This window comes from Aulostomus chinensis, chromosome 20 (genome assembly GCF_037954235.1).
Source record: "Aulostomus chinensis isolate RoL2024-O1b breed Wild chromosome 20, RoL_Achi_v1.0, whole genome shotgun sequence".
Classification (NCBI taxonomy): Eukaryota; Metazoa; Chordata; class Actinopteri; order Syngnathiformes; family Aulostomidae; genus Aulostomus; species Aulostomus chinensis.
Genome location: NC_141339.1, coordinates 2913885 through 2925078, shown reverse-complemented (window position 1 = coordinate 2925078; position 11194 = coordinate 2913885). Strand labels below are relative to the sequence as shown.

The window sequence follows — 11194 nt, the reverse complement described above, 5'->3', positions numbered from 1 at the left end:
CCGTGCACAGCCGCCGCATCCTCAAAGGCATCAAATGACCTCTACTGTCAGCTGGGGCTGTGCTGGGGAAATATTTCTCAGGGCTGCTGAGCAGAGGAAGTACTGACACCTGGTGGTGGCGGGGGCTTTACTACAACTTAGAGCGAGAGACTGCAGCGCCGGGACGCCACCGTGGGACATTAATTGTATTATTGTGTGTGAGGATAGACACAATTTAGTTTGTGTTCAGCCTAAAAACACAAGAGGCCAATCATTGTTGTATGCGTCAAATCTAAATGAAGTTAAATAAACCCATGATCCATGAATCCTCCATTTGCTGTTGCACAAGCATCAGCCAGCGTCACGACATGATCGTAGAGACAAATTTGCCAGTGTGGTTGGACTTCACTATCAGTTTCACGGTGTTTTTCCAATCAGGGTCAATTTTTGACTTAAAATTACTTGGAAAACTGAACGGTACGGCAACTTTAGACACTCCGTAGTATTCAAACACTTCAGCAGTTTTGAATTGAGGTTTGCACTTTATTATGTATTTTTTGGAGGGTCAAAGATTTAATATTGAATAGAATAAATGAGTGGAATAAGAACATAAATGGACAGATTCTTCTTTCATTTAAGTCAGTGTTTATTTTGCGGAATTCGAAGTATCAAGACCAGTGACGTATTCAAAACTGCATCCATGATGACGGGACTGATACTGGTCAGTGGAGCACTTCCTCTCAGGTCAGGAGGGAACATTATTCAGAATGCAGGCAAATCTGATCTTTTTCTGTCTACTCTGTTATTTCCAAGAGATGAGATTAGATTTGTTGAGTCAAGACATCGCAAGCTTATCTAAAAGAGACAAACGGGAGTCCACAAATTTCCCTGGAGAATCAGGTCATGAATGACGCATGAGACGCCTTAAAATCCTATTGGACCATCCAGGGTGAGTTTTACAAATCTGATCCAAATCCAGACTATCTGGATCCAATCTGGATTAGCCGAAAATCTGATTTAGCCTGGCAGTCTGAAAAAGGCTTAAATGACCACGCAAAAAAAAAAGAAATACACACACACACACACATACTGTATGTATATATATATATATATATATATATATATATATATATATATATGTATATATATAGCTGAGAATAATAATGTTCTTATGGCTTTTAGCTGAGATGAGCTGGTATGTGTTGTATAATATGACCATGAAACAAACAGTACAGACACGTCTTCCTGCAAATCCTTTATATTCTGACAAAAGTCATGATTCTAGTTTTTCCTCTACGCTGCTTCTTGCTTTTTACAATTCAAGCACAAATTTGCAGGTAACAATGATTTAAAAAAAAAGATCTGTTTGGTTAAAAAGAAAAAAAACATTTTATTCAACAAGTGCAAGTCTTTTATAAACTACTTTGCAGCTGGAAATGTGTTTCACCTGCACGCAGGTCAGCAAGATCCTCTGCTGGGGAAACGAGCAGCAGTGGCACCAAAGACACCAGCGAATGTGTCTCAGAAGCCATGTTTGCTTCAGAGTTTCAGCTCCCAACAAACTACGAGTATGATCGCGAGTCCTAAAAGGACCAAACAACAGTCCGAGGCGACGCCACGTGCTGGGGATTCGTTCAGTTTGAGGGCTGCAGCAGCGTCTCAGCTCAATACGCTGTGATAGTGGAGAGTGGTGTGGCCTTTCTAATGGCTACCCGTGACAGGTTGCTGGTACTTTCTCACTGAGAACTTGATGCCATGGTTATGGAGGCGGTCCAGGAGATTGGTTTTATAGAAGGCAGCTCCGGGGGTGTACACCCCTCCCCTGCAAAATAACAGGAAAGGCACAGTTTGGAGGAGGAAAGGAAAGGCGGAGCAGTGTTTGTGAGGATGAAGTAGACAGGCTTTTGTTGCTCAATCGTGCCCGGGGGGGCAGGACAGTAGAGGCGTGATTACGGACTGACCTCCTGGGGAGGGAGTGTAGATCACTCAGCAGGGTTACTGCTGCCTGAACCATAGTGGACACAGTCGCTACATAACCCGGCTCTGCAAACACAAACACACACAAGAAGGCAGGAAGTTTCAGAGTTTTATCGCTTTCCCTGAACCTTCCAGAAGGTCGCTGACATTTCACAAGCAAAAACCCACGGGGTGATGTTTTAGGTTCATGTACATCAGCAAAACTGAGAATGTGTGGTAATGTGAGCTCACGTCCATTTAATCAATCACTCAGAACCTGCCACTAGGAAAGGGGCGGGGCAGCATGTGACTCAAATACAGGAAATGACCGTGCACGGCCTCTTGTTCCTGCCCGCATGTCAACAGACAGATGCAGTAAATGACTGTAGATACACAATACATAGCACCTGCCTGGCGAGCAGGCCCGAAACACGAGCCCACGTGTGCGTGCTCCTACCTGGTCCGATGACCTGAGTGCAGATCTTAGCGTTGGGCTGGCCCTGTGATGGGTCTGTACCCTCCGAGTACCCCTCTCCAAAAAACGTTAGGCTGAAACAGGTGTCTTCGATCTGAGAGAAGAGAATGAACAATGAGCCGGGCCGAGCCATCGGTGATGGTCACATGACTGAGGTCACCAGAGGGCGTTTGTGACTCAAGAACATCATGGGCTCCATCTTGGGTGAGGCGGCGCAGGGCAGTTGTCAGTGCTGGTTTCTGACCAGCGGCGTTATTGAAAGAGACTTTCGAGCAGGTTTTTGTTGGTCACAGGTCAAGTCTAGGCCGCAGATTCAAAAGCTGCAATGTTCAGGCTCCAAGCTGGCAGCTGGTAAGTAAGAAACAAGTTGTTCTCTCTGCAGGAAACCAGTTCTCCCAATTGGAAGATGCTCCACCTCGACAGCAACAAGCCAACCGATGACACCGGGGTGCCAATGCCTACAATGACTGTTGTAGCGATTTAATGACTGCTTGCTGCGGACCAAATTACCCTCGGGATAATGAAGATTCCTTGAACCTTGAAGTATTCACAGCAACGAGACTTCCTGAGGTGTCAAGAAGAGTCGCGATGCTAGAAACAGGTTAAGTTCTCAATGACTCACACCAGTCAGGTTTCTCTGTTTGGGGTCTGTAAGCCCATTCATCCACTAGGATGCCTGTTCATTTTCAAAGGAAACCGCCGTGATTGTTGTTGTTCTGGCGACCCCTCTCCTTCCGTTAGTTTTCGCTCCAGGAGTGCTTCAAGTACGATGAAAAACAAACTTTCATTCAACATTTCAGATGACCGTGGACACATAGCATGCTAACGCTAGCTTAAGTGAGCTAGGTGGCCAAGCGGACGTGGCTTGTCAGAGCAACATGGTTTCACCAGCTCCTGAGCGGCACCCTCTGGCTCTATCCAGGAGTGAGCGCGCTCAGCTCCTCCTCTCATGACCGACGCTCAGCATCGTTGCACGTAGCAAATTCTTCTGATCGCAGCACTTAAAAAAAACGTCTGGAAAAACACGACTGACATTTCGCTCACCTGCTGCACGACGCGCCCTCACACTCGAGACATGGCAGCGAGCGCTCAGTCAAGGAAGTGGAGGCCGGTTACTTGTATCGGTCATGCACGTTTGAGGCTACTTTGTTTTTAAAGCCAACATCGGCCGATACCAAACACATGCTGATGATACTGTGCACTATTCGACACTGCGACTGTTAGTTAAAGTGTCACCTGTACAGAGGTGGTCTCTTACCTGCTCCATGGAAGGACCGGCCTTGCTGAAAAAGCCGAAGGAGAAAAACCATGGAAACTTTGGAAAAGACAAACCAAAGGTCAGTAACATGTACGTGACTCTGCAAATCCTCCTCTGATTCAAATTCTTCCGCTTTGGTTCGATAAATGAAGCGGTTTTAGCTGGATGATGCATCCACGCTGGTCCCTACTCGCAGGTATCGCAGTCGCTGCCAAGTTCTGCTGCTGCATTATAAATAAGCCGGTGTTTGTGTTTCAGCCTCTCAGCTCAACACCCACACCCGACTGTGGAGATCATCCACACTTAAAAGCTCGGAGGAGCCATCTGAAGTCAGCAACTTAAAAGGCTTCTCCTGCCTCTGATCAACTCCAGAGAAGATTACCTGCTCGTGACAGCACCAACACGGACGGATCTGGTTACTGTAAGAGGTTCTTAGAGGAATGATGTAGCTACCGTGGTGAGGAGTTTCCTGCCCAGGCTGAATTTGACCAAAAACCAGAAGATCAGTCCACCACAGCAGAGCTTGGCAAGCGAGAAGAGGCCACCAACGCCGACATGTGCACTGTACTGGATCTGTGGATGGAGGATAAAAAGATGGAAAAGAGGAAAATTAAAGGTGACAGGAAAAGGATAAAAACAAGCAGAAACCAGAGAGATGAAGGGAAAATGGTGAGATGGAAGAATGGTGCTGAGAAGAAGAGATTAAAGTGAAGTGATATAAAAGGGAGGCAGACAGTCAAGAGAGGTGGTAGGTAACGCATAGAGGAAGAAGTGAGGAGGTGGAGGAGACGGCAGGTACAAAGATGAGAACAGAATCCGATTGAGGGAGGAGAGGAGGCAAAGAGAAACAACCGCGAGGGAGGAAGGGAAGGAGAGATGAGATGTCAAAGGGAGTAATAAGCAGCGCAGCGGGGAAGAAAGTGATGAATCACTACAGATGACTCATCATATTTCTACTCCCCTGGTAGATGGGAGTCTAAACAACATAATGAGATCGTTTCATTAAGGCCCGCGTCTCTGGCTGCGATCAAAACAGTGACAGCAGCTGCGATGGCTGACCTAGTTACAAGTAGAGGAGGGAGGAAAGGTTTCCACCAAAGATGAAGAGGCCGCCGCCGTCAAGATAAGAAGAGCACACAATCTTCATCGTAAATACAGAAGCTCTTTGTGTCGTTTGGAGTGATATCAGCGCCTCTCCTCCTGGTCGGAGGCACGCTCAGCACAAGCTCGACATTTCATTCCACCCTGGTTATTTACTGCCTGGAAGAAGACTCGCCAAATTATTGATTACATGCAAATGTTGTCAAGCGGCGTTTCCAAGGCAGGGAAGAATAACGAGCTGCTGGAGGAAGAAAACGGACATTAGCTTCAGAGGAGGGGATGTTGGTGACCTTCTGAGAGTGAACCGATGTTGAAAGTAACACCAGAAACTTTCTCCTGAGTGTTCAGGTGGACGAGGAGGTGGAACTGCGCTACAGTAGCAGCAGAGGATGAGCGTCATGGCGGCGGCAACGCAGCCCGGACGTTGGTGGTGGTTGGCAACCGCAGCGTGAGCCATTGTTGTCGTAATCAATATTTGTTCGCAGCATTCCGTGTTAGGGTTATGAATTATCCTCAAGAACAATAAAACAATCAGATGAATTCAACTAGTTCTTATTCCATGATTCATGGTATCACAAATATTCTCTGTAATTGCAGGCTTCTCTCAATGCTGCACAAGCTGCCGTAACACCAAAGCTAACAATTTCCCTTTTTTCGAATGCAAAATAATAATGGGTTGTTTTTTTTGGTTGGAAGCAATGAAGTTTAGAGAAGATTCTTGTAAAGCTCTGTATTTACAAGGAGACCACATCATAAGAACACAGCTGGTCCTTGTCAAGATGAAGTACTTCTACAGTATTTATACTGAGGCGCCTCACGGACGCCATCAGAGGATTTAATGAAGAGGACAGCACAAGAAGGAATATGGAGGACGTGTGTGAGAAAAGGTTGGCAACTATAGTGTCTACAGGTATTAAAAGGTTACTTACCAACGTTTCCATGACAACCATATTACTGATTACTTCCATATCTTTGGTAATGAACATGTACACTCAGGCGTTCATTCACGCGTGCAAGTCCTGAGTGTGAGGACAGGGTAACACGCGCATGTTTGCGTGAGTTTATGAATGCGTGTGCGTATTAAATATACGATTGTGTTTCATGTACAAGAATGAGTGGTCAGATGTCCTCCTTTTCTGTTTGAGTGTTTGTGTTTTCTTAGTTTTGTCTGTTTGTTAAATAATTCAGAACGTATCAGAACGCTTGTTTACAAGGCTGATTTGACCACAACCTTATAACAAAGAACAAGACGCCTGATCTCAGCTCTGGTGTTCACATTCAAACGTTACCGGTGACTGATGCTCCTCTTCGTAAAGGAAACGTTGGGTTCTCTTGATCACAGAGGGGTCGGAACCCATAAACGGGATGGTATACTGCTCTATCTCCTTGCTGAAAAACACCACACCTCTGGACACACACACACACACACACACACACACACACACACACACACACACACACACACACACACACACACACCAATTACACGTTGAGCCCCTAGTCAGGACCAAGTCCATCTCTGGGCTTGCAGTAACATTCAACAACAGCTCATTTCCTCCGTTGATGGGTCCCTAAATCTGTCTCGCCTCCCTGCCAGCAGCGGCGTTACGATCAAATCTCACTGAGCTGAATGGAAGTCAGTAACAGGCTGCAAGTCCCAGCTACCCTCCATCCTCACTGCCGCTGACCCAACGCCTCCCGCTCCCTCGGCATGACACGCCAGGAGGATGGGCTTCCTTCCCGAGTCATTTCCAAATATAACATTTACACACTCACCAAATTTTTCAACATTAGGTGAGATGAGTATCGTAAACAAAAAGATGGAATGGATTTGGATCCAGACTATCAAAATGTAGGTCAAGTAGAACAGGAGGTATTGCTCAGAGGGAAATCTTCTGTGCTGCACCCTGGGATTTATACCTGCCACCACCCAATGAAGCTCCCATAACTCAAAATGAGGGGAATTTGCCTGGCAGTAATTGTTCATTTATAGCCTTACCTCTTTTTGACTTTGGCTCCCACCACAGGCAACGGCTTGTGGCTAAACTTTTTCCTCAGCTGGCGAAGCGATCGGCTGTCAGCGAAGCCGTAGACAGCCGACTGCCAAGTGGCATCGTGGCCACAGGAGCCCTGCAGGAGTTGAGAGCAGGTTTAACGGCGTCACGGTGCAGGATTCCTCCTCACTTCCCCTCAGTCACACTTAATGGGAACAGACAACCGTTTTCCTGGTCAACATATTCAGAGGCAGAAGCTTATTTTGGTTTCAAGGGAAATTAAAGCAGCCTGATGCAGTTCTGCTGAGCAGCAGCGGCCTCTGCTGGCAGGACTGGTCAAGCACAGAACGCTGGTCCTTTCCTATCAGTTTGAGACGAGATAAGAAGACCAGCGAGCGACAGAGGAGAGTTTCAACATGAGGTTGAAGGACTCCTGAGACATTCTCCCAGGTAAACTGCACAGAGGGGGCAGGGTCGGAAATCACCACCCACCACCCACCAAATGCTGCTTGGAAAAGCTTGGAGGACAACTGGCCAACTGGTGTGTGAATGTTTTTAAACCACAACAGTGAGGTCATCCGTGTTTGATCACATCTAAACCAGGTGCTGGAGCGCTCAAGATGGACCGATCAGAAGAAGGAGCTCTGCCTCGGACTGCCTCCCCGCTGCACTCCCCCTCTGGTCAAGGCTGAGAGGAGCGACACGCCCCCCCCCCGCCACTCACGCTCACCCTAAAACTCTTTTCTCCTGCAGGAAACTTCTCACACCTCCACCTGACACACGCAGTCGTTCAGGCTGCAGGTTACAGACTTTGAGCTGCTTCCTTAAGTGCCGCGCGTTCTATCACCACAACTGCAGTGCTGAGAATCCCTAGCTAGCTTCCAGTACCTGGAGGCAGTACTACAAGCTCGCAGTAGTTCTGTGCCTGATCAGCTCAGAAGGACTGAACAAATACTGCATAAAGTTGCTTTAAAAATCCCCTGTGAGCCTCCCTGAAACCTGAGCTCATCTGCCAGGACTTTACTGCTTTGACTATTTTGTTTTACTTCATCATAGTTTAGAAGTAACCGTGATTCCACTTCTGTTCACTTCAGGTCAAATGCTTGTCACTTGTACTAAAAGCACTAGATGAGTACAAGTTTTCTCAAATGATTTTTGACAATGGCACATATCAAATAAACTCTTGGGTTCAGTGTGAGTACACCTTGCATCAACACTGATATTTTCTAATATTCTGTCCACCAACCATGAAAAATCCCATCCTTAACTGGGACTCTGAAGTGATGCCTCGATCAAACAACGCATACAACGACAGCCACTTCAACTCTGTTAAACTCAGAGAGTGTAAGACAACATTTCCCATCATGCAGCACAGAGGTTGTACTTGTTCAGACCTGAGGGCCGCTGCTAATGGTCAGGAAGCTCTCGACGGCAGTCAGCGTTCCTGAAATCACATCAGATCACTCAGCTGAAGTTCCATTTCAGTTCCTCAGGGATTCAAAGTGAAACGCTGCGACATAAATGCACCCGCCAAACTAAACAATAGACCAGAATATTTATCCCCCCTTTGTATGAAATACAAATATTCCTAGTTCTGTTCCACAAGCGTTGATATGAAAGATGTGACCACTGCAGCAGGAGATATTTTGGCTGGTATTTGCCTGCCTGTTAGCAGAACCAAGTCAAAACTATCACGCTGGCTTTCACCAAACTTAGTGGAGGGGTGTGGCACGTGCTTGAGAAGAGCCCGACAAATTCTCCCTTTCACGGAGCAAAAAATGGCGTTATTCTTTTACATGGAGTTTGGAATTTGCTCTCCACGTCCCTCCTGGTTTCTACGGCAACTGCACACAAAGCAAAGAAATCTAGAAAAAAAGGGCTTGCGTTGCGAACACAGAAGTTGTGGTTGAGTCCAGCAGCGTTCACCAGGAGGGTGTTTGATCGCCACAGACCGACGCAGCTCCTCTCATCAGCTCTCTGTCCCTTCATACCTTTGAACTGCCTCCGCGTGTAGATGAGCCCCAGGTCTGCTGGGATGGAGTCGAAGCCACAGCTGCCAATCACGTACACCCCTCTGTCCAGCGCTTTCGTGTGGTACTCCAGCTGCATGCGCTCCAGGAACTGAAGACGACACGTATGAACGAAACCCCACACATCAGAGAAACCACAGAAACGTGCGTCCCACGCCGCGTCCTACCTGAGGCTCCCCACAGATGTCGACATAGTGAGCTCCGCCCTCCACACAGGCTTTGACCACCGGCTCCCCATAAAATCTGTACTGGGATGAGAGAGACAACCCTGTGCAGCCATTTTAACAAATTCAGGTCCCTAAAATAATCAACTGGATAAAATCCTTACTGGTCCCACACAGTTGAGGATCACCAGGCCCTGCTGGCACATGATGGCCAGCGACTCTTCCACGGACACGTCGGCGACGATGACTTCAACATCGCTCCTCAACTCGGGCATGGCTGAGGTGAAGAGGAGCAGACCCACGCCAGTGGAAAGCATTAACTCAACAAGCAGCAACAGATTTATGAAACAGCTGATTGGGGCGTTCACTTCAATGTTCTTTAATTTCACAACCGGCGCTTTTCTGGTTTCTTTTTTTGGAACTAAAAGTTACCTTTGATGCTCATGCGAGTATCTTGATTTTTTTTAATCAAATGAGATCACAAATTAATCTGTTATGCAATAAACAAAATTAACATTATTATTCAAAGTACAACTGACCCAACTACTGACAAATTGGCCAAATAAATAATTACTACTAACCAGTAGTGGAAGAAGTAGTAGAAGTAGTGGAAGAAGTACACAGTTCTTTTAATCCAACAGAAGTAGAAATACCCATATACAGTTACTCTGGTAACAGCAGGTGAGGTTCTACTTCAGTAAAAGTATTTGGGCTTGGGTTTAAGTTATAGTCAACAGTAAAAGTACACATTCTACCTTATAATTGTGTACTCCAGTGATGGGGGGGGGGGGGGGTCCTCATCACGTATTAATAACTTTTCAAGTAAAAAAATCTCTCTCTTCACAGTAACAAGTAACTGACAGGTTCACAAAAATGTGGTGGAGTAAAAGTACAAAGCCCCCTAAGGTGTAAGTACTTCAGTACAGGTACCTTGATAGTGCACATCAGTGGAGGACCGGTACTACTCAACTACTCAGGTACCCCCACCACCGCTGACCCCCCCCCCCCCCCCCCCCGGGAGTGGGGCTTCAGTCAGTGGGCAGGAATCTGAGAACATCCTGGCATTCTGACGCCTAATTCATTGCCTTTTTTTGGCCTAAATCAACTCCTTATGATGTTTTGTCTCCAGTTGTTTTTTTCTAAAGTGGAAAACTTGACAAAAGAAAGCCTTCGGTGACTGCTGTAAGGAGGCGACGACGGAACGAACAGCTTTTTTGACCTTGACCGTATTTTCAGACTTAATTCGGAGCCGACACACGCCGGCTCAAACTCATGGGAGGATCTTCCTTTACTCCTCTGGAGAACCGAGTACAGAATGGCCAACAACTGCTGCTGGTACTACTTCGTATGCAGTTTTCTGGCTGTACTTCTGCGTACCTCCAGCCTCGCGCGACATGTCAGCCTGACCGCTAAACTTAGCTCAACCGCCGGGGACCTACACAGCCTCTCCGCGGCGCGCCTCAACACTTCCTCCAGGCGCTGCCTGCTTCTTCCGGCCACGGCCCACCTCAGAGAGCCGCCGCCGGGACGCTCAGCGGCTAGGCGGGCGACCTCCTCCACAACAAACCTCCCGGTGAAGCCCGAGGCACCGAAAACGATGATATGGTAAGGTCTGCTGGATGTCACGGTCGCCATTGTTGGTGGCGTAGCTGAAGGTCCCGCCTGCTGCTGACGTGAGTGACGCTTCCCTCCGCTGATTGGTTGATGTCAGAGTGTCCGGAAGTCAGAAGAATAGTGCTAATCACTGGTTGTCACTTTTACAAACGTCTCCTCGCTCACAGCGGCGTATTGGTGATTTGTTAATGTGTTAATATTTATTGTCAAAGACGTCCCTCCCCTGATCTGATGAGCTGACGTAGTAACCAGGGGCGGAGCAGAGGGGGCGAGGACCTGTGGTGCGCCCCCCCCCCCCCCCACACACACACACACACACACACAAACTTGCTGAACTGGGACAGCAGAGGAGAAATGGGGAAATTCTAGACAGTTAAAAACTGCACACATCCGCTGTGGCTTCCATGAAAGGAACAATATCCTAAACCAGCGGTGATTTTATTTGTTTTTCAGCTTGCGGCGTAGCAGGACACATCCAGACATGGAGGGTTGAGTTGTTGGGAGTGGGGGGTGAATGAGGCAGTATTGAGCATTTCGTCCCTGAGACTGATGTGAAGGTGGAAAGGAAAATGGCAAAAATGGAGCAGAAGAATGTGAGCGTCTTTGATAATGAGCAGGTATTG

At 47.3% G+C, this 11194-nt stretch overlaps 1 protein-coding gene across 3 annotated transcripts; it reads right to left on the bottom strand.

Moving 5' to 3' along the window:
• Positions 1 to 506: 506 nt before the first annotated feature.
• LOC147242213 (saccharopine dehydrogenase-like oxidoreductase) lies at positions 507 to 10739 on the bottom strand. 3 transcript variants are annotated; one of them, XM_086189622.1, is made up of 12 exons: positions 10397 to 10738; positions 9122 to 9234; positions 8961 to 9041; positions 8755 to 8884; positions 8158 to 8207; positions 6769 to 6899; positions 6059 to 6176; positions 4122 to 4241; positions 3669 to 3725; positions 2393 to 2504; positions 1941 to 2022; positions 531 to 1801 (listed from the first exon to the last, which is right to left on the bottom strand). In XM_086189622.1, exons 1-12 carry the CDS (start codon positions 10590 to 10592, stop codon positions 1681 to 1683), a joined length of 1311 nt encoding a protein of 436 aa, XP_086045748.1. In that variant the 5' UTR covers positions 10593 to 10738; the 3' UTR covers positions 531 to 1680. The 3 variants fall into 3 exon arrangements, 2 of the variants coding, with proteins under 2 accessions (XP_086045749.1, XP_086045748.1); XR_015110604.1 differs by having other exon boundaries at positions 1741 to 1801; positions 3669 to 3693; positions 10397 to 10739; XM_086189623.1 differs by lacking the exon at positions 3669 to 3725 and having other exon boundaries at positions 507 to 1801; positions 10397 to 10739.
• Positions 10740 to 11194: the final 455 nt, after the last annotated feature.